The sequence below is a fragment of the Peromyscus leucopus genome, chromosome 8b (assembly GCF_004664715.2).
Source record: "Peromyscus leucopus breed LL Stock chromosome 8b, UCI_PerLeu_2.1, whole genome shotgun sequence".
In the NCBI taxonomy this organism is placed as follows: Eukaryota; Metazoa; Chordata; class Mammalia; order Rodentia; family Cricetidae; genus Peromyscus; species Peromyscus leucopus.
The window spans coordinates 970,181-992,556 of record NC_051086.1 but is presented as its reverse complement, the minus strand read 5'-3'; the positions used below and the strand labels follow the sequence as shown (position 1 = coordinate 992,556).

The 22,376-nt window shown below is 53.2% G+C and overlaps 2 protein-coding genes across 4 annotated transcripts in view; both read right to left on the bottom strand.

Moving 5' to 3' along the window:
- Positions 1-179: 179 nt before the first annotated feature.
- On the bottom strand, positions 180-7,569 carry Pam16 (presequence translocase associated motor 16). Its single transcript, XM_028894875.2, has 5 exons — positions 7,463-7,569; positions 1,719-1,803; positions 820-956; positions 536-601; positions 180-346 (listed from the first exon to the last, which is right to left on the bottom strand). Exons 1-5 carry the CDS (start codon positions 7,463-7,465, stop codon positions 260-262), a joined length of 378 nt encoding a protein of 125 aa, XP_028750708.1. The 5' UTR covers positions 7,466-7,569; the 3' UTR covers positions 180-259.
- A 1,740-nt stretch (positions 7,570-9,309) lies between these two features.
- The window catches only part of LOC114710637 (coronin-7), a 56,237-nt gene continuing 43,170 nt past the window's right edge, over positions 9,310-22,376 (bottom strand). The window contains exons 10-28 of one of the 3 annotated variants that reach the window (XM_028894869.2): positions 18,190-18,244; positions 17,795-17,852; positions 17,579-17,724; positions 17,411-17,503; positions 17,125-17,256; positions 16,378-16,504; positions 15,643-15,818; positions 15,039-15,147; positions 14,845-14,931; positions 14,622-14,764; positions 14,445-14,549; positions 14,071-14,156; positions 12,973-13,114; positions 12,798-12,887; positions 11,687-11,803; positions 11,308-11,443; positions 10,607-10,698; positions 10,047-10,133; positions 9,310-9,929 (exon numbers count right to left, since the gene is read on the bottom strand). In XM_028894869.2, the coding sequence (XP_028750702.1) occupies positions 9,924-9,929; positions 10,047-10,133; positions 10,607-10,698; positions 11,308-11,443; positions 11,687-11,803; positions 12,798-12,887; positions 12,973-13,114; positions 14,071-14,156; positions 14,445-14,549; positions 14,622-14,764; positions 14,845-14,931; positions 15,039-15,147; positions 15,643-15,818; positions 16,378-16,504; positions 17,125-17,256; positions 17,411-17,503; positions 17,579-17,724; positions 17,795-17,852; positions 18,190-18,244 (1,987 nt within the window). In that variant the 3' untranslated portion in view covers positions 9,310-9,923. Of the gene's footprint in view, positions 9,930-10,046; positions 10,134-10,606; positions 10,699-11,302; positions 11,444-11,686; positions 11,804-11,885; positions 11,977-12,797; positions 12,888-12,972; positions 13,115-14,070; positions 14,157-14,444; positions 14,550-14,621; positions 14,765-14,844; positions 14,932-15,038; positions 15,148-15,642; positions 15,819-16,377; positions 16,505-17,124; positions 17,257-17,410; positions 17,504-17,578; positions 17,725-17,794; positions 17,853-18,189; positions 18,245-22,376 lie in introns of those variants that run through there. The other 2 variants (XM_037201207.1, XR_005090400.1) reach the window with 2 other exon arrangements.

The window sequence follows — 22,376 nt, the reverse complement described above, 5'->3', positions numbered from 1 at the left end:
GGTAGGACACACAGGAGGAACAAAGCCTCTGTGACAGATCCTGGACAGGCTTACTAAAGTGGGTGTGTAGCTGTTCACCAACATCCCGTCCACCAGGCTGTCAAAGGCTGCTGCCTCCTGACTCCTCACAACCCCAAATAGGCAGGAAGTGAACAAACCTTCTCAAACAGGAATAGATGCACTGGAGAAACATGGAAAAGACATTTATTACCAAGCTATAAATTATGAGGCAATGGGTGGGGTGGGGAGTGGCCAGCAGTCACGTTTTGGGCATCTGCCCTTTCTCTCTCTCTTCCTGGGCTTGTATTCGGAGTTCCTCATCTAGACGTTCCTTCGCACGGACAACCTAGGAGGAGGCGGAAGGTCAGGCTCTGACAGTCTCTGTCTGAATGAAGGACCTTTCCCCTTCCTGTCCCAGGCCCAAACAACCTCCCTAGAGGACAGCAGACTGCCGAGATTCAAACAACTTAAGGAGCACTCCAGGGTACAAGGGGAAGCCCACGGCTTCCTTTCCTCAGAGTTAAAGAGCACTCACCTTTGATTGCAAGTAGAAAGAGCCTCCCACGGACTTATCATTCACCTTAAACAGGTGTTCATAATTCTGCAGAGAGGAGAAGTGAACCTTAGTCTCTGGGTGACATCAGGGAAGGCTAAGAGAGAGACAAGTCCCCATGGGGGGCGGCTCAGCTGCTACAGCTAACTGCCACGTTTGTATTGTGTGCCGCCTGGGGCTTTTCAGGCTCCCACTGGCTGTGGTCAGGGCTGTTACACCCACCCTCTTCTGCACACCACCACCCCATGACAGATCAGGGGCCTCACCTTCTGGACCTGCTCAGGGTTCAGCTTGGAGATGTTGAGAATCTGCTGGGCCTCTTGAAGGCTGAGGCCAGAGAGGCTGGATGCAGCTGCAGACTGGTGCCCAGCACGACCACGAGCATCAGCGGCTGCCTGGCTTGCTGTGGACACATTGGTGACTGCTTAGTCCCCTTGGTGGCCCAGAGCTTCCCCTAGACCTTCTAAGTGACACAGAAGAAACAATTTGCCCAGGAGTAGCTTTTCTTTAGTATGGCGTCTTTTTGGAGGGAGGGGTAAACAGTCCACTGAAGGGTCAAACTAGGCTCTTGGTCCACCAGTCTAGACCACAAGATGACTTAGATCCTCTTCCTCCCTCGTTCCTAGGTCCCAGAGGCCTAGCAAATTGGGAGCTTTAAGTGACTTGGGGGACTAGGGTAAAGCTGCAGGCAGGGAGGAGCAGTAGTGTCACAGCCTCCGCAACGTGCCCAGCCAGTGCCCAGCCTGTCACAGCAGACCACCACGGGACTGCTCTCCTTTGGTGACTTTACAATCAAAAGCCAGCAAACTCTCTTAAACTGCCAGATAATAAACATTTTAACTTTACAGTCAATTAGTCTGTGTTGGAATTACTCAGCTCTCCTTCAGAGCAGCCAGAAGATGTGACTCTCTTACTTTATTTACCAAAATGGACTGTCACAGGGGCCCGTTTGCCCAGGTGCTCGTGCTAACCAAGCCTAACTGAAAACAAACCTTTCCTGTATGTAGGAATGTCTCCAAGTCTGGCACTGCCTCCTACCACAGCAAAGTACTCCAGGCATCTAGGCCAGAGTCCTACCCAAAAGAGATCCCTTCATCCACGACTGACACAACCCACAGGAAAATCTAAACTGCAGGGCTCCCAGCATACAGAGATAGAGGCTTACCTGCAAACTCCTGCCTCAGGGCCCGGGCAAAGGCTTTGCCCACCACCTGCACACCCATCACGATGATCTGGGCCAGGTACTTGGCCTGTGGGCAAAACAGACACCTTAGACATGTGGGGATGATCTAAGGGCTAACTCCTCTAAACTTCCTTTGGTAGTTCTAGATATGTTGGAGTTCCCCGATGAAGATTGGAAAGGCTGTAGGGGGGTAAAATTGACACTGACTTGTGGGAAGAAACTGGCTTGAGAGTCCCAGACTGCCACCAGTTTAATGCACTCCAAGGTCACTGATGGCCCCTCTGTGCTTTTGAGACCATCTGGCCTAGCCTTCACATTACCAGGGAAAACAGATCCATCTTAACTCTCCCAGGACTTCAAGTCCAATGACTTGGAATCTGTCCATGAATACAACAAAATCACTAAAGGTCTGGGTGTGGTGGTGCATGGCTATAATCCTAGTATTGGGGAGGCCGAGGAAGGGTGATCATGAGCCTGGATCTCATAGTAAAACCTTGTCTCAAAAAAAAAAAAAAAAAAAAAAAAAAAAAAACCACCAAACAAATGGGAGCCAAGAAGACGGTTCAGCAGGTAAGAGTGCTTGCTCTTGCAACCACCAGGACCCAAGTTCAGATCCCACTATCCATGTAGTAAGCCAGGCATGGTCCTGTTATCCGAACATTGAGTGGGGTGGAGAAAAATCCACTAGGGCTTTCTGGCTACCACTTAGCCAGAAAAAGTGTTCCAGGTTCAGAGAGAGACCCTGCCTCAAAGGAATAAGGTGGTGAGTGATAGAAAAGGACACCTAAAATCCTCTTCCCACGTGTGAGTAACATTATACACACTATGCAAATGAACAACAGCGGGTGGACTAAGGGTCTACTTAGAATATAATACTCAGGAGTCTACACAGGGAATTCAGACACCACCCTAAGGTTTGAACCCAGCACCTGAAGAATATAGTCATCTGTTAAACTACTGGGTTTACACATCTAGTCAGTCAATTCAGTTTTGGACAAAGATACACAGGACTCAATTCCTGCTCTCAGAGCAGGCTGCACAGCCACTGTCCAAGCAGGGAAATCATCTCCAGCAGGGCAAGGCTACCCAGATCCCACTACTAATAGATAGGGGAGCCTCACTAGGAATAATAAGGAACAGGAGAAAGGTTCTTGGGGAAGACAGTATTTCTCCTAGGCTGGGTCCTAAGGTGTAGGTGAAGCCATGAGAATGAGCCACAAGTGAAGGAGGTAAGTCTAACATCAGACACCCTGGGAGCATCCTCGGCTGGAAAAAGACCAGAGGTTGGATTAATGGAGAAACATTAAGATTTCATTGTGAAACAGAAATGATGTATAAAGAGTATGTATAAAACTGGATCCCATGTCTGTTAAATGATATAAAGAAGCATGCAGAGCACTCCTGATGAATGCTCACTGCAAGCTTGTAGCACTCACATGGCACAGCACAAAGCTGGACCTATCTCCCTTGTACTTTCCTGTGGCTAATCTCCGTCAACGAGTACTAAGTCTGTGTACCGGGCTCTGTGTCAGACACATTCTAGTGTTTGTGCCATTTCATCCCAAGAACTCGAGGTTTAGTGACTCACTGGTGCTCGGGAGAAGGGGCGGGGAAGCTGAAGTCCTCTTTCCCATAGGACCCTACTCTGAAGGGAAGATGACGGCAAGATGACCAGCGTCAGGAACTCCAGAGCTGGCCTTTCTGGCTCCCAGGCCCTGCCCTTCCCTAACAAGCAGATCTGATTATGGGCCATTAGGGAAGTGAAGAAGGCTCACAGCAGGCTGGGAGTTCCTAAGCCCTCCCTAGCTCTTTTACCAGAAAGCATGGCCCAGGGGAGCTCTCCTGTGAAGACCAATGCCAGCTGTGTGGTAGTAACAGGAGTGACAGGGTGCTCACTGACCGGTGATCTCACCTGATCTTGCCTTGCTCACCTAGAGCCATTGCCAAGTAAGTAAGGCAGGAAACTCTGAGATGGAATTTAGCTTCTGTATGACTGGTTCTAGAGGTTCCCTGGGCCTAGAACACCCCTTAGGAGATTTCACCACACAGTCTGCCTCTCTAGCTACACACCCATTACATGGCCTTGGAAGCAATGATGTACTTTTCTGATAAAAGTCCATAGTTATTGCTAAATAATGGATGTTAAAAAACAAAAAAAAAAAAAACAAAAAAAAAAAAACTGAGGCTTTAATCCCAGCACTCGGAAAGCAGAGACAGGCAGATCTCTGTGAGTTCAAGGCCAGCCTGGTCTACAGAGAGAGTTCCAGGACAGCCAAGACTAAAAAAAAAAACCCTGTCTTGAAAAAACAAAACTGAGGCTGGCCAGCATGATAGTGCACACCTTTAATCCTATCACTTTAGAGGCAGAGGCAGGTGGATCTCTGAGTTCATGGACAGCTCCTGGTCTACATAGTAAGTTCCAGAATGGCCAGAACTATATAAAGACCCTTTCTAATAAAACAAAATGGGAGCTATAACTGGAGACTTTCCCCCTGTACACTTCAAGCCAACGTGACAAGTAGCCTGTTGTCCTGATATCTGGAGTACAATGGCTGTGGGGAAGGTAGAATTGCACTAGATCTTAGCCACAAGGCCTGGACGCTATTAGGGAAGGCAAGGCTGGCCTGTGAAGCTTCACCTAGGATTTGCAGACAGGGCCACTCATGTTTCTGCAGAGGTATTCCCAGGAGGAGGCTGAAACAGCATTTATGCAGGCCAGCTTTGGTATTACCTCCTATACCCATCCCAGCCCGTGTGACCCTGGTCACAGTCTCAACCTATACGTGCCTCAATTTCCTGACACCACAAGTGTGGACACCATGGCTGTTAGAGAGTGAGATGATGCCTGGCATGGAGCCTAAATGACCCAGCAGGTGATGAGCAAGTATTGGTTTCCATGTATTACTTACTACTACTCTGCTTTTATAAAAATTAGCCTGGTAGTTCATGCCTCAATTCCAGTACTCAGGAGGTAGAGGCAGGAAGACAGCCACAAGTTCAAAGTCACCCTGGTCTACATGGTGAATTCCAGGCTAGCTAGGGTTATATAGGAAGACCTTGTTTTTTTAAAACAACAAACAGTTTTTTCCAGTTAGGCCCTTTGGTGCCTCAGAGGTGAAAGTATACAAATCACAGTCTGCTCCTAGGAGCTAGGAAGCCAGCAGCAGGGGAAAGGAGCAAGGAGGGCCTGACCTCCACTCGAATTCTACCTCTGCTTCTCACCAGCTGTGTAGCCTTCGACAAATTTAACTTTTCTCAACCACCGCTTTTTAAACTGCAAAATGAAGACAATGATCTATTTCCTCACAGGAGGGAGGTGAGGCCCTGGGAGGCAATACACACAGAATTGAGTGGACAGACGGGAGGGTCCTGGAAACAGGGCTCAACTGCTGGCTTGCTCCCAGACCAGACCCTGCCTGGTGTTAATGATCTGGCAATCAGGCGATGCTCACGGCTGAACATTTCTGTGGTGCAAAGCTCTGCCAGCTACAGTCCGCTTCAAGGGGATTCAAACAACCACCACTAAGAAATAATAAATAAGAAAGCACCCAAACAACTCTAACTCAATGACAGGCCTCAAGATCCCAGGCCAAGAACAGCCAGCTCACAGCTCCCTTCAAGCAAAGCAGTAGCTGAGGGCAGGAGTCATAACCACAGGACTACAACCCTGAAATCTGCCATTAGCAACACACTTCCTTTCCCAACTGGGAAGCAATATGGCCCAAGAGGACCTCAGACAAGGTTGGTGGGGAAGGGTCCCAAAGCGAGGTGTAAGTCATGGAGGCGCATCAGGAAGGGCCCAACTTTCAGGCCTGTGTACAGCGTTCCTCCAGTACAGGGTAGCGGGCCCTGAGAGTGGGCCGGACGGACGGTAGAGGGAGCTGGGCTGTCACTAGTGCCTGAGGATAGTGAGTTACTGGTGTCACAGTTAGACAGGAGCAAGGCCAGGACTGCCACACGGTGCCATCGGTGACAGTGCTTCTGGGTGCCCAGCAGCCTACACAGCAGGTGCCCAGTCCATATTTGAAGGAGCATGACTGTCCATGAACCAACACTTGAATCAAGCCAGTTTCCTATGCCCACTCCCCAGGCAGGCTTTCCACACCCCTCCAACGCTGAGTTAGGGCTCTCTTGCCGCCTGCAAATTCAGATCATCCTCAGCTTGGCACTGATACCTCCCTCCTCTGGTCTCAACTTGGTCCTCTGGATTTTCTCCCCCTTACCTTTCCTCATTGCGGCTGCACCCTTACTTCTGGTAAGCTCTCGTACTTCTTTATGTCTCACGGCTCCAAGTTCCTGCACTATAAATACCCTCCTTCCTATCCAGATATTGTCAAGACTCAACATTGCCAAGGCATGGTGGTGGCGCAAGCCTGTAATTCCAGCACTCGGGAAGCTGGGGCAGGAGGATCCCTAGAGTTTGAGGCTAGCCTGAGTTACAAAGCAAGACAATGCCCCAAACCAAAAACCTTCCCACGCTTCAGGGCTTGGCAAAATATGGGATAATCCAACTCCCAGGTGAAAATTTCCTAGGCTCCTCCCACTTATACCTTCCCATAGTACTTTTCTTTTCCTCTTTGGAGGTGTACTGGGGATTGAATCCAAGGCCTCTCCCGTGGTGGGCAAGCTTTATAACACTGAGCTATCCTCTCAGACCTCTTTACTAAAGTGCGCAGGCTGTCCTGGAACTCATGTCCACACTAGTTCCAGACTCCTGATCTTCCTGCCTAAGCCTCCCAAGTGCTGGGTCTGCAAGTGTAAGCCACTGTGACTAATTTCAAAGTTGAATGTGGAGAATGCATGGTAAAGACACAATCCCACAAGGAATCAACACAGGTCCTCATTAGATGTTGATGATCCAGTTACAAGGCAGGAATAATATGGTGGCAAATGAACAAAACTGGGCCAAAACCAGGCTCTGGCTCTTGTGTGAAAGAAGAGCCTGGCAAAGTCAAATTCTCACAGCGTCAGGTCCCTTACGTGTAAAATGGGGACGACTGAGGCACACTGAATGACAATCTACATGAAGCCCCAGCTCCAGGCACAACTGTAAGCAGTTAACTGCCACCTTCCGATTACTAAAGCACAGGCTCCCCAGCCGGATGTGGTGGCGCACACCTTTAATGCCAGCACTGGAGGCAGAGGCAGGTGGATCTCAATGAGTGTGAGGCCAGCCTGGTCTATTACTTACGACGTTACAGGGCAGCCAGGGTTACATACATAGTGATACCCTGTCTCAAATAAGCAAATAAATAGGCTCCCCCAACCAACCGCCTTCCAGTCACTCGGGCAAACCTCAAGAACGTGCCCTTTAAAGGTTGCACAGGCGACCTGCACGGTTTCCTACAAACACTCTGCCTCCGCGGCTCATTCCAGCTCAGGTCCCGCGTCTACCAATTCCTTGCACGAGACAACTGTCAAACGCGGTTAAACACCGAGCGACGCCGCCGAGTCCGCCACTCAGGAGCCGGCCCCCCAACAACCGCCTCCTCCCGCCGCCCGGAACGGCTCGCTCGCGCCGAGGCAGGGCACGCCGAGGCGGGGCACGCCGGGGGCTTCCTGCCGGTCGAGCCTCAGTTCCCAGGCCCGCGGTCATCCCCGCCGGGGCGACAACGACCTGCGACCCGCCACAGACCCCGCTTCCTGAGGGGTACGCGGGCGGACCTCGGCAGCGGGGCTGGAGCCGGCCGCCCGCCCCCGACTCGCCCTCCCTTCCCGAGCCTCACCATGGCGGCCGCTGCGCCTCAGGGGCACGGGCGCCGCGTCCCGACCCAGGGGCACCAGCTCACCGGCGGCCGCTGGGTCAGAGGTCAAGGGAGACCGCAGAGCGCGTGCGCGGCGGCGGCGACGCACTTCCAGGGGCGTGGCTCTTGCGGCACCATGAAAGTAGGCGGAGCCCGCCTCGGGATCGGAGGACAGCTGGGCGAGCGGTGGGCGGCTGCTGACCTCCGGTGCCCTTGGGACTGGTGCATCAATCATTTCCCCGGAGTATTTAGGAAGAAGCCGTCATATGAAACAAGCCAAAGTAATGCGGGGATGGATGTCAGATTTTCTGGAATACTTAAGAAAACTAGGTACTACAAAAATAGGTTTAATTCCAGAGTCCTCCTCCTTTCCTAGCTACCGGACGGGCTGTTTCCACTCACCTCAAGGTCAAATCTGTAATCTAAAGCCATCTTCTCAGTGGGGTCCATCAGGTTCCCCTACTACACCACTCTGTTCTGCTTTGGAGGGGCTGAGGTGTGCTTTAAACACAATGTTTTATTTTATTTTCTGATGGTTCTGGAATCCTTTTTTTGGGAAGGGGGTGGGGGGATCCGAGATAGGGTTGCTCTGTGTAGCCAGCCCTGACTGTCCTGGAGCTCTAGACCAGGCTGGCATTGAACTCAGAGATCCTCCTGCCTCTGCCTCCTTGAGTGCTGGCATTAAAGGCGTGTGCCACCACTGCCCATCTGGAATCTTTACATCCAAGATGATCGTGTTGCCAGGTTTGTTTTTTATTTAAGCTTCTCTGATTGGCTTGCAGAGGGTTCTCTCTTCCCTCCAAGTCCTCACAAGCTCTTCTGTGGTCTGTGTGTGTATGCGTTCGTGACAGTTCCATCGAGACACCCATAATTCACACACCAAACAGTCCCACCACCACCACCATAGTGGAGAGTGTTTCCACCCAGAAGTTCCTTCCCTACTCTGGAGACTACTCATTTGCATTGTGTCTGTGGTTTGCTCTGGACATCCCATAGAATCAGAACTACATGTGGTCTTTTGTGACTAGTTTATCCCTTCACGCTCCATTTGTCCTATTTTTAATAATAATAATTCCTTTATTTTTATTTTTATTATTTATTGCTCTGCCTTCCCACTAGAGTATGAACTCTGAGTGGGCAGAACATTTATGTCTTTACTCTTAGCTGTCAAGCACCTGGAAGGCTGTCTGACATGCAATGGACACTCATAGTTATTTGGTGAATGGATTTAAGTCAATTTCTTCCAGAGCAGTGTTCTCAACCTTCCTAATGCTTTAATACAGTTCCTCATGTTGTGGTGATCTCCAACTATAAAATTATTTTGTTTCTACTTCGTAACTATAATCTTGCTACTGTGTGAACCGTAATGTAAACATCTGTGTTTTCCCGTGGTCTTAAGTGACCTGTGAAAGGGTCATTTGACCCCCCCAGATTGAGAATGTCTGCTCTAGACCTCTGCCCATCCTCCCTTCCTCTGGCTCTCCGAATTCTCTCTCACCCTGGTTCACTACTGAACTTGCCCTCACTGGCTCTCGGCTCCTCCAGGTCTTAGTGTCCAGTTTCACAGAACAAAAGCATCTCCTGGCAGCCCCTGACACCCTACATGCCCTCCCCCAAGTCAGTTCTCAGTTTCCCCTTCTGCTTTCCTGTGCATGGTCTGGGTCCCTAGGACAAAGCTATGGTCAGCTGAAGCTCCATCTTCCCTGTTCACTACAAAGTAAATGTGGCAAAGTAAAACCAGCATGAAGGAGCCCAGAACCAAAGTTCTCTGGCTCATATTCGGTCCCCTTCTTTCTAGACTCCCAGGGACCAGAGCAGCACAGGAGGCAGCCAGCTTAGAAAAGTTTAATTGCTGAAAACATCCAAAGCATGTATAGGCTGGTTGTTGTGGGGTTCACACCACTGTAATGAGGCTGTTAGCTCCATGAGACCCTTCCTCCTGGCCTCAAGCCAAGGGAAGCAGGGCAAATGGTCCTAGGCCCCTGAGGATAAAGCTGCTCCCAACAAACAGCCTGGTGGGGGACCAGCCCCCAGTGTCCTTGACTGGAGCTGGGGCAGTAGGCAAGAGAGGTTGGCATGTAGTAACTGAAGACGTTAGGTGAAGCCAGCAGAAGACTAGGAGGCAAGGCATCCGGGGTTGGCCCGGCGACATGCTACTGACATCTGCTGCCCACCCTTGGTGGCACATGCTAACAGGCAGCTGAAGACAAATAGCTGGCCCGAGGGGAGAGGAGCAGACAGTCCCTGGAGTTGCAGTGGGCCGGCAGCGGTGGAGAGCCTGAGGCCTGCAGCAGACCCAGGGCTCCTGGGCCGGATGTGCCTGCCTGCCTGCCAGGCTGGAGCAGCACTGTCCAGTTTGCAGAGATGTTAGGTGGGAGGGCAGCAGCAGCTGGTCCTAGGAGGTGGCGGTGGCAGCTGAGGCCGGGGGTGCCTGGAGTGCAGGCTAGTCCTGGGGTGAGAAACCAGGAGGCAGATGTTAAGAGGGCCTAGGAAGGGAACTGTGTGCACAGTGTTTGGAGGAGGAACAACGCTGCGGGATAAGGAGCCCGATCTAACTGTCACTCACCCACTCGTCTTCATCCACCCCTTCAAAGGAGTCCTGGGGCAGGGGGTCCTCTCGGTTCCCCAGCTTTGCCACCATGGCATTGAGCAGCTGTGGAGGGAGATAGGGGAGGCACTGAAAAAACAACTCTCTGACCTCAGTAACTTAACTTAAAACCCCAGTTTAACACCAATAATGCTGAAAAAGAGCCATTTCAGTCGGAACCCTGGCGAGGTTGATGGGTTTTCATTGTAAACGAGGCAAAGATAGTAAGAAGGTGTCAGAGACAGGAGACTGCCATCTCGGTGCACTGCCTCCAAGGCTCAAATGTACCCCAGGATCACCATGGGCTCACATCTCCAATCTTTAACTTTGGCTGGGTCAGGCCTGGTTACAATGTGTGTCGGCCCCCCCCCCTTGCTATGCTCTGAGGGCAGCAGCAGGTCCCTGGGTGTGGCCCCTCCCCAAAGTCTGGTGTGGAGACAAGTGTGACACATGGCTCATCCTGCCATCTGGTGGGGCTGGTGACCTGGCAGATAACTAAGCACGTTTGCACAGCACAGCCAACCCTCACCCACGCCCACCTCTTCCTTTTTTTGTTGGTCCGACTTCTCTTCCAAGTACTGTGCTGAGGTCGGGGCTCTTCGGGCAGGGGCTTCCCGGGGGGCTTGGCTCACTAGGGTGGAGCAAGGGTAAACATCAAAGAAGGCCCTGTTTAGAATCAACCCCCAGGAGGTCTCTGGCATTAACAAGTACCGAAGACCCATTCACCAGGCCTGCCCAAAGCACCAGGGTATGTATTTGTAAGAGTATGCATGTGAGCTGTTGCAGTGGTGGCACATTCCTTTAATCCCAGCACTCAGGAGGCAGAGGCAGGAGGATCTCTGTGAGTTTGAGGCCAGCTTGGTCTACAAAGCAAGTTCCAGAACAGCCAGAGTTGTCACACAGAGAAACCCTGACTCAAAAAACAAACATACAAACAAAAAAGAATACACATGTTGAGTATGTAACACATGCATGCGTGTGTGCGCATTTGTGTGCGCGTGCGTGCGTGCGTGTGCGTGTGTGTGTGTGTGCATGCTAGGATAAAACACAGGCCACAGAACTTGCCCTCCAGGGGTTCATAGACTGGGTCTGGAGACATGTCCAGCCATCCTTAGATGAGCCTGGGGTGTCTCTATGTGGCAACAGAAATGGAGGACTGTACTTGGACCTTTGGGTCCTTCCTCCCACTCCTGTCCAGGTTCCCCCTCCCCTGCTATCTCCCCATTTTCCCTTACTCAACCTGGGGTCATGCCAGGGGGCCGCAAACTCAGGAGCTGGGGCTGTCCATTGGCACCCCCCAGCCAGGCTTTGGCCTTGAGCACTGGCTCCCAGCTCACAGCTGTGTCCGGGAACACATCATCCTGGAAGAACTCTTTCTGTAGAGGAGAAAGGGGCTGTCCTGAGACACTGACCAGGGGCCCAGGACACAAAAGCCCTGAGACCTGGCCCCACCACACCGGCAATCACATACTTTGCTGAATTTCAGAAGAATCTAGAGGTAGATGTTTCCAAAAAGTAGACAGTAGGGAGGCTTGGATGCAAGAACAGATAAGAACCCGAGTTCCTGGGTCCCTGGCCAGCCAAAAAAGGAAGAGATTGAGTCCTTGACCCAAACTCACCCTGACTCGGGGCAGCCGGAAAGCAATAGGCTCCAGGGAGGTCTGGCGTAGCCGAAGGCATCGGGCAAACTCCACTTCCCGAATGTCACACTCAGTCTTGGGCAGAAGGACAAAGCCCTAGGAGGAATGAGGAAGTAGAAGCTAGAGCCAAGAGCTCCTGGTTGGGCACAGGGCATCCGAGGGTAGCAGAACTTCTCACTTAGGCCTGTCCTTTGGTAGCTGTGGTGGTGTGAGTGAGAACGGTCCCCATAGGCTCATGTATTTGACTGGTTGGTCCTTAGATGGTGGAACTGTTTGGGAAGGATTAGATGTGTCACTAGAGATGGGCTTTAAGGTTTCAAAAACCCGAGACAGTCCACAGTTAGCTCTCCCTCTCTGCCTGCTGCCACCCTCCCTGCCATGGACTCAGCCTCTGACACTATAAGCAAGATCCCAATTAAATGCTTTCTTTGATAAGTTGCCTTGGTCATGGTGTCTCTTCACAGCAATAGAACAGAAACCAAGACAGTAGTGATGTGCTGTCAGTGGGAACAACTAGCTTTTAAGGGGAAAAGACCAGGCATGTAGCACTGGCCTATTTCCACAGAGAACGGAGTCCCACCATGTCCCACTCTAAGAAGCTGAAAAGAGATGAAGAACAGTATCCCACATGCCATTGTGGGACAGGTCCCCGCAGGAGTTTAATTCATGTGCATACCTCATTAAGGTAAGCAAGGAACTAAATAGAATTTGTTTCCTTGGATTTCTTTGTTTGACTGAGGCAGAGTTTCACTACAGCATCCAGGTTGGTCTCAACTCATGATCCTCCTACCTTAGCCTCCAGATGCTGGGATGACAGGTATGTGCCACCATGCCTGGTTCATATAACAACCTTATATAGTTTATATAGTTTCATTTTTAGTAATGGCTGAATATAAGTCAGCTCTCAAAATTCCTAGATTACTGCAGTCAGCTAAACCTGCTCCTGGACACAGCTCTAGACAGGCCCTTGACTCCCTTTCCACCACCACCCCCACTTGGCTCCTGCACTTCCATACATGGCCACGAGAGGGCATGGGAACCTTGCAGTCCAACTTGGGGACAGGAAGTTCAGTGGTGAAAGTGACATCACCTTGTGAGGGTCAGATGATGTGAAGCTGTTGCACTCCAAGAAGAAAGGGGCCTCCGGGAGCACCTCATACAAGAACACACGGGTATCACCCTGGGGGACAAAGGTGGGGTATGAAAGTGAAGCAGCCAGCTACACCAGACCCTGCCCCACACCCAGGCAGTCCATTCCAGCCAACCTTGCCAGTGAGAAGCACCAGGCTGGTATCAGGGTCATAGCTTGGAAGCAGGGTGGAGGGAGCCACATCGAGGCCCAACACTGCGGAGGGGCCGTCCGCCAGGGCATCAGCCATGTATAACTGCAGCTGGCGTTCACTTCGGCTGTCATAGAGTCAGGGGTAGGGCAGATCCTTAGGGCTGAAGAGGCCTGGGGTAGGCAAAGATTCCCACAGGGACCCTGCTCCTTTCTGGGCTGGGAAGCCAGGGGGCCAGCAGTCAAAGGTGAGTCCAGGCCTTACAAGCGGCCTGGCTGGGGAAACCCTGTCCATCCCACTGCTTGGCCTCCACTTGTCTCCCAGTCTGTCCTCTATCCAAGCCTGACCTCGGTGCCTGTCCTGGTCTGTGACAGCCTCCTGTCTGCCTTTCTCCCCTCACATTACGCTTCGCACCCTCAGCTCCAGCAGTCCAGCCTTCCTTCTCTCGCTTGAATGACGACTCAGTTCACAGGATACCTCAATTTGGAGGCCCTCCCCCGTCCATCATCCGAAGTGCCTGTTCCCCCACCTCCCCCAGCCTCTCCGGCAGGCTTGGCTCTGGTTCCCTGTGCTTTACCTGGTCTTCATCAGGCATGGGTTCCTGGGCCTGGCCTTACCCTCCGAATCCCATTAATACATATTCCCTCCCCAACACTTTCTCCCAACCAACTGCTGACCTGCCTGCCTGCCTGTCTGTCTGTCTAGTCACTCACCAAGTCATCTGTTTACCCATCATTCCATACATCTACTGATCCATTGATCTCTATCTCTACCAACCCTTATTCTTCCACTCTTCATTTAACCACTCATCATCCAGGAACTGAGGGGTGGGAACAGTTTTTGTTTGTTTGTTTTTGTTGTTTCATTTTGAGACAGGGTTTCTCTGTTATGTAGTCCTGGTTGTCCTTGAACTCCTTATGTAGTCCTCAAACTCACAGAGATCCACCTAAGCTGGGATTTAAAGCATGCTCCATCATGCCTGGTTGTGGGAACAGCTTTGGCAAGCCTGACAGATGTGACCTTGGAGAAAGGGAAATCAGGTAGCTGACAGAGCCTGGGGATGGTGGGTCCCTAAGTCCTCACCTGTCAAAGCCAGATACCAGCAGACAACGACCACCACACACCCAAACAATGCGGGCTCCTCGGCCACCTTCAGGTCCTGGACCTTTCTGTAGAGATATATCACATGAAACTCAGTCAAAGCCCCCTCCAAATGGATAAAAGGGGCACTTTCAGCCCAAAGGTGCTCACCTATGGGGATGCAGAGCTGCTCCAGGGCTCATAGACCCTGAGCCTTTCGCCCAGCCCCTACATGCTTACCTGCAGGGGTACCTGCTGCTCATGGGCATGCAGACCCTGAGATTCCCCCAACCCCAGACCATGCATGTGCACCTGCAGGGTTGTTCAGAGGTTTATAAACTTTGAGTGTGTCCCTGTCCCAGCCCATGCACGCTTACCTGTAGGGGTACAGGGCTGCTCCGGGGTTCGTAGACCCGTACATGCCCATCCTTGCATACAGTGGCCAGCTGCTGTCCATCTGGACTCCAGGCCAAGCTAAAGATCTGGGGACAGACAAGGGCATAAGAGGTGGCCTCGCCTTTCCTGGCTGGGCTCTGCCTCTGCAGCTGTCCTACCTGGTCCTGGTGGCCCTGCAGCCTCAGCTGCTCAGCTCCAGCCTGAAGGTCCCAGATGCGAATGGTTAGGTCGTAGGAAGTGGAAGCCAGTATGTCAGCAGCCAGGGGATGGAAGCGCAGAGAGTAGATCTTTTCCGTGTGGCCTGGAGAGGACCAGAAGGTGAAGGCTGAGTCAGTGTCTAGGAAGCCATTGCCCCACCTGGCTTTATCAGGGCCCTCTAACCTGTGAGCACAGTCTCAGGTGTGGTGAGAACATTCTTGAGGCCTCCAGGGGGCACCCGCCATAGTCGGATCCGGGCATCCTCTCCAGCTATGGAAAGAAGAGTATATCTTTACTGCAGGGCTGCAGATACCTGGCTTCCCTGCCCACTCAGGGCTTGGAGCCTTCTCTCAGCCCTGGGCACCCAGGCTCCTTACCCACAGCAAGACGATGTGGGTCAAAGGGGTCCCAGGCCAGATCCATTACAGCTGTCCCATTCTGCAGTGTGGGCAATGCCGTGTCAGGCAGGCGGCCTGGCTTCTGCAGCTGGGGGAGGAAGCCCACCCCACGGCACGTCAGAACCAGGCAAGGGAGTCAGCTCCAGGAAGACAGGTGCCTGGCCCCACCTCCTACAACAGAACCACCGGTACCCCACTGCTGGCCGGCCCAAGCTCTCTGCCTTAGACAACTTGTGCTCCAAGTGCCCACTGCGAGGCCCCAGAAGTGAGGGCGTAGCAGCGTGGAAGGGTGGAGGAGCTCAGGCTTGTGGCTCAGGTGCTGGGTTTGAATCCTGCTCCACTTACGAAGCTGTGTGACTAGGTCAGGTCACTACACCTCTCTAAACTTCTTCACTCCTCTGAAAAATGGGGATAAGAACGGCACTTACCACGCGAGACAGACAGCTGGGCTGGTGGTTACAGGGTATGTGGGGCCGGGGCCTGGCACGTGGTCTGTGCTCAGGGAGTTGGGGTAGACCCTGAGTGTCCCGTTCCTGCCCACTGTAGGGACCTGGAGGGCAACCCTGGGGGGCAGGGCTCTCACCTCAAGCACAGCGACCTGGCCGCCACTGCTGAGCAGGGGCACAGCCACGCGCAGCCTGTTTGCACAGAAGCCGTCGCTTTCACCGGGTGTCGTGAGGTTGAGCCCCTTAAGGTTGGTGATATGGCTGTCTCGGTGGAGCACGGTGCCCTGAGCATGGCGGAATTTAGAACTGGGGCCTGGTGGGGGGTGGGGATACAATCAGGTGTGAGGACGCTGCACCTGTGCATCCTGACAATCACATGCGAGGACGCTGCACCTGTGCATCCTGACAGTCACATGTGAGGACGCTGCACCTGTGCATCCTGACAGTCACATGTGAGGACGCTGCACCTGTGCATCCTGACAATCACATGCGAGGACGCTGCACCTGTGCATCCTGACTATCACATGTGAGGACTCTGCACCTGTGCCTCCTGACAATCGTGTGAGGACGCTGCACCTATGCATCCTGACAATCATGTGTGAGGACGCTGCACCTGTGCATCCTGCACCTCGTCTTGGCCACCTGCTGCCCTCATCACTGGAAGGAGCCTGGTGTGGGCCCAGGTAGGCCTCTGTGGGGTTGGCATACACAACTTGTCCCATAAAGCTTGCCCACGTTCCTCTACAGCCCGAAAAGCATGGTCCTTGCAGCAGGAGCCTGGGTTGGTCTATGTAAGGTCTGTCCCCAGGGTTGGCAGACACAGGATCGGGGTAGGAGTGAGGGCAGACAGGGTTCTGCCCTGAGCAGCTTACCCAGCAGACTCTGAAGTGACCGCTGACTGGGGCTGGTACCAATGCCACTGGTGCTGGAGAGTGAAGGTCCCAGACTGGATGGCGTGGAGGGTGAGATCAGTGAGCTGGGAGGGGAAGAGAAGCCCTCCTGGAGAGAAGGACCTGGTCAGCCAACAGTCCCTGGGTGTACTAACCAAGTAGAAGGGGGACAGCTGGCCAATTCCTGGGCCATGGCTCCAGGCTCCTCTGGGCTCAGGACAATGGGCTGAGCCTGAGCCTCTGAAGCATGAGTCAGGTGGCAATCGAAAGAAGAGAACGAGCTTTAGGCCAAGGGGACAGAGGTGGCTACTCTTGCCTCCCAGTTTGTGGGGGACTATGTCAGGAGTTACAGCTGCCAGCATTTCAAGAACAACCCTGCTGCTTTTCTGTTTGTTTTTTCAAGACAGGCTTTCTCTGTGTAGCCTTGGCTGTCCTGGAACTCACTCTGTAGACCAGGCTGGCCTCGAACCCTGAGATCCACCTGCCTCTGCTTCCCGAGTACTTGGATTAAAGGTGTGCCCCACCACTGCCCAGCCAGCCCTGTTTCTTTAACACCTGCTCTGCCTAGAATACGATGCTAAGTTCTTTACTGTGCTGCATCATTCTTCCATCTCTGTTATGCCTGTCAGCTAACGGAGATCAGAAAGCCTATGTGGCAGGTGAACAGAACCACTTCACTACCCTCCTGTGGTGTCTTATTAGCTGTAGGGGAGGTGACCTGGTACTTACACTCGGGTCTGTGTCAGCTCTGGGCATCTCTTCAGGCTGGGCCATGTCCGGGGGCGGCTCCATAGTGGGCACCAGGGAAGAAATAAAGTTGGGGTGCGGCTGGCAGGCTGGGTTGAGGCTGACCTTCTGTACCTGTGGGTAGGCAGGCCACTGAGGGAGGCACATGCTGCCAGGTGTGAAGGAGATCCTTGGAGGGGTGGACATGGGGTTGAGAACCAAATGTGAGCTCCAGGGACTGCGGGGACCAGGGGGTAAGAGGAAGAGTATGAGCCGGGCTTGGCCCTACCTGCTGGTTGTCCCCAGCCCACCAGGTGTGGGCATCGGAAGCAGGCACAGAGCCGGCTGTGTCAGGAAACAGATCCTCATGGAACTCCACAGCCTAGCGAGGGACAGGTGGTCAGTTAGTGAGGCCCAAATCTCTGGGTCCCCAATCCCTTCACCAGGTCCCTCTCACTTTTCGGGGCACGTGGTGGCTGATGGGTATGATGGCTGTGTCACTCAGCTGCAGGACCTGGAGCACCTCACAACTCATGACAGCCAGTGCTCGCCGGGGGACAAGGGCTGCCCCTCGCAGTACGCTCTCCAGAATGCACTGGGTCACTGCCAAGGACACCAAGGGGACAGTCAGCGAGGGAAGGAAACCAGCGGGGGGGGGGGAGCGGGGACTCACCTGGGCTCAGCGCAGGCTGCTGCGGGGTCACCTCGTAGCAGTACAGCTGATTCTCGCCCTGAAACACACACAGCCTGAGTTCTCTCTGACACAGACCTGCCGTGACCACCTAGAAGCCTGGAGGGTGCCGAGCTGCACCTTCGACGGGCTTTCCCTCGCTTGCTCATTACATTGCAGGGCGAGCGCCAAGGATACTATACACCAGCATTTATGGCATGCCAACACTGTGGTCTTGTCCTCCTGAGGACCACCTAGGGGTCATATCATCTTGGCCGCCTAGGTGAGGCTGGCACAGGACTGGCCGCACTGTTTTCCATGGCTCTTTCAGGGGACAGAAGGAAGAAACCAGCACAGAGCGGAGGGCAGTGGGTGGGGCGATCCAGCTTTCAGCTCACCTTTCCTGCCAGGACCAATAGCCCGGAGTCTGGATCCAGCAGGGGTATCAGAGACCTGGGGAGAGAGGGCCAGTGGCCAGTAAGTGATGGCAGGAAGGCTGCAAACCTGTGACAGCAGATCAGGGACCTACAAGGTACCAGTAACTTGGTCCTTTTGGCTACATCTGGTGGCCCCCAGACTCCTCAGCCTCTTCTCCTGGTACTGCCCATGTGCTGAGCGCACTCGCCCACACATCCAGCTGTTTTGCTTCCCTGAAGTGCTTACACTGGCCCTGAGCATTGGGAACTCAGGCCTGACCTCTATCCCAGGCACTCAGGAGAAACTAATTCGTATATAATGTCTTGTAATGCTTCAGCCAGCCTATGAGAGCAGCACAGTCAAGGAGATTAAGAGGGCAGATGCTCCAACCAGGGACCTCCCAACCTCCAGTGCAACCTAGGCACAGTAGCGCCCACTCTAACCACTCCAGGGATAGGGTGGCACCGTCTACCCCATCACCCTACATCTTAGAGGCTCAGATGGCCCTCCATGCAGACCCCAACTCCCTGAGCCCAGCTGAACCAGGCAATGGGGAGAAGGGCCCCTGAAGCTGCTGGGCTTCCCTGGAATCCCCGAAGCTACAGCCCAGGCCAGTAGGAAGGACATTCCTGAGGTGAGGTCATGGTGGGAAGGAGTGGTGTCTGGAAATACAGAGGGTTGGAGTAGGCTGGGAGCCCCTGATACTGTGACAGCCTCAGCCCAGGGCCAATTTTTTTACTGGCCAAGAACTCCTGCCTCCCTCTCTGGGCCCTGGAGGTCCTTTACATGAAGGTCCCAGGCCCAAGAGCACCACCTTGCAGTGGCCTCCTGTTAGGGGAGAAGCATCCAGGAGAAGAGAACTTGGAGACTTCTTTTTGGTTTGTTTGCTTTTTTTTTTTTTCTCTGTGTAGCAGCCCTGGCTGTCCTGGAGCTCACCCTGTAGACCAGGCTGGCCTCAAACTCAGAGATGCTTCTGCCTCTGCTTCCCAAGTGCTGGGATTAAAGGTGTGTGCCGCCGCCGCCGCAGCCGCCGCCTGACTGTGAGTCTACCACTTGCTATTGTCTCTGACATACTCCCAAGCAGAGCTCCATCCCTGCTGTGGTCCCCCAGTGTCAGCTGTCCAGTCCCCCCCTCCCCTGCCTATAAGTATTCTTCCAGGAGCCACAGAGTGGGTGGAGAGCTGGGTGGGGCCCCGAGTGTCTCCACACTTTCTTGGAGGGCCCTAAGTTGGTAACCTGTGAGTTACACAGGCTCTAATTACCTCAGGATGGCAGGGTGAGCTGGCCTCACTGATGCCCTTTCCCACTCAGCCTGACCAAGGCAAGTAAGGGATGAGGTGGTATGTAGCTTAGGGTCACCCTACAAGACTGGGGTTGACATTAGAGCCCTTGCACCTTCCATGTGGCTTTCCTCATTCATTTATAATCATTTCTTCATTCCCTTGATGAACCAATCCGTGCTTGGCCTGCTGGTAGGAATTAAGGAGGATGCTACGGGCCCCATACTAATCCTCAAGTCACATAGTTGCCTGGTGCACAAGGCAGATACAGTCTCACAATTAAACACATGAAAGAAGGGTTCTCTGAGGTTGTGTAGTAGTAGACAGGAAGGACTGGTTGGTCTTGGCTGGACCACTGGGGAGGGGGTGTTTCTTCAACTCCAGTGTCGGGGAGAAGTCAAACATCAACACAGGGGATAGGGTTCCAGACGAGGGGAAGGTTATGTGCAAAGGGCTGGTAGCAGCTATTGGATTAAGGCCTTTGAGGGATAGCCAAGGCTGTGTGTGTGGTGGCCTGGGCAGTGCGGGGGCTGGCGGAGACTCAAGCAGGCAGAGCCAGATGAAACAGGGCTTGGTGAATCAGAACTCCAGTAGGTGTCAAACCATTAGAAGATGGTGACTACTTTCTGTTTGTTTTATGAAACTGGGGACAGAACTCAGGGCCTTATACATGCCAGGCATTGTTCTACCATGCCCAGCAGTGTGGGGGTGCTTCAGACAGAGTGGGGTGGGAGCAAGATGGTCCCGAGATGGCTCACACAGACTACTAAGAAAGGAAAGATTGGGAAAATTGGGAACCAAAGGAACACAGGCCTGGAGCAGAGTGGGAGCAATGACCTGGTGTGGGGGGGTTATGACCTCTGCTGTACGGCCCAGGAAAGAACAGGAGAACCCTGTGAATCCCGCTGGGGCGCTGGTAGTTTACCAGCTCTCTAACACTACTTCCTGAAGAAGGCTGGCTGGGCCTCCCCTCATCCTGCCCCTTCAGCACCTGCCCACTGACTCAGGTGTTGGGTGGCAGGAGCAGGAAGTCACAGAGGGCAGGGCTGGCTCCTCTGACAGGTCAGGCCAGTCAGCCCTCCTTGCCTCAGGCACAGCCATCTGGGCATCTCTACTAGCTAGGCAGGAGCATCCTGCTGCCCACTGCTCGGATGGGCAGGGAAATGGGGTCAGCGCACCCAAAACTACCGGTCAACAGCTGGCACGGGCCTGACCCCAGGCCTGGTGAAGAGAGCCAGGTTGTATCTGGGTCTGGAATGCAGAAGGCACACCTTGACTTGACAGAAGGCCAAGTGGGGAGGGGGAGATCGCCAGGACCTTTCCTGCTGCTGTGGGCTCTAGGCTTACCACCTTGAAGGGCTCTCACCTGACATCAGTCCAGAGTATACCCCAAATCTAAAGTCAGAGAGGGCCCAAGGCCTGGACTGTCCCTAACCAGAAGACAGGAAAATGGTGGCACTCACTAGATGGTGAGAGGTGGCTTTGGTCTGATAATGCCCTAAGCTCTGCCAGGTGCCCTGTGAAAGGACAGGGGCAGACTTGCTGCGGGAAAGCAGCTCTGAACTCTGCTGGTATCCCCTCCATCTATGACCCCAGACAGCGTGGCAATGCCCCTTATCAAAAGCAGTCCAGGTCCCATGGATCTGTCACTGCCACCCAGGCTGGGTCAAAAGTATCCCACACTCTCTTTCTTTGTGGGGGGCTCTGAGGGGTGGGATCCGGAGAGCAAAAATCAGACAAGATCAGACAAGTTGGGGTACACTGGAGGCTGCCTGAGTCCGGGAGGATGGGGCCTCAAGAGGGTCGTCCATGGTTCACAGGGAGAGGCTTGGGGACCGTTTGACTAGAAGTCACATAGCACTTGTGTGTTCCTGCTGGTAGTGAATCTATCTGTCTGTCTGTCTATCTATCTATCTATCTATCTATCTATCTATCTATCTATCTATCTATCTATCTATCCTAAGTGCTTTACTACTGAGTTATACCCCAGACTTCTATTTTGAGAAAGGTCTTGTGGAGTTATTCAGGCTGGCCTTGAATTTGTGATCCTCCTACCCCAGTCTTCAGAGAGCTGGATGACAGAGCTAACTCCAAACACTCAGTGATCAAGGAGCCTAGTGTACAGAGCATTTGGGCCTAGGGTAATTGGTGAACCCAAGCCCTGGCCAGAGGGGACAGTGCCACTCAGCCTCAGAAGACTTCCTGTTCAAGACAGGCTAGGACACCCCATTCTAATGTGAAACCACCTGATTTTTCAGTTCTGGCAATGGTTTCAAAGTTTCAAACCTGCCACACAGACAAAATCAAACAGCTGGAGTCAGTTCTACACAAGAGTGGTGTGTGTGTGCGCGCGCGCGCGCGCGCTGATGCTCTGCACTTACAATACAAAGCACCCTGCTTATTAGCTCCTGATAACCAGACCCAACCACCTTCATTCCTGGTGATGGAGTCCTACAGAGGCCAGACGAGTCTCCAGCTAGTGTGACTCAGCCAAAGGCCTTGGCTACAGGCCAGGCACAAGGGGGTACAGCGGTGAAATCTGGGAGCCGAGCTGGGTCCCCAAAGGCTCTGAGGCATGATTTTAACCACAAACCATGGAGGGGGAAGGGAGGGGAATGTTCATTTTCCTGGAATCCTACAAGGCAGGGGATTTTTCTGAACTAGCCCCTGGCACCGCCCCTCCCGCTCAGTCAAGGGCCACTGTCAACAAACACCCAGGTCCCTCCTACCGTTGATGAAGTCCCCAACCCCACCTCCCACCCCAAACATGTGGTCTTGAAGCTTAGCTTCCAGTAACTGGAGGGGTTTGAGCAGACATCTGTTTCTAGGTCTCAGTCTTTCATTTAAAACTGGGAAGGTGACCAGGGATGCTGTCATGAACACAAGGA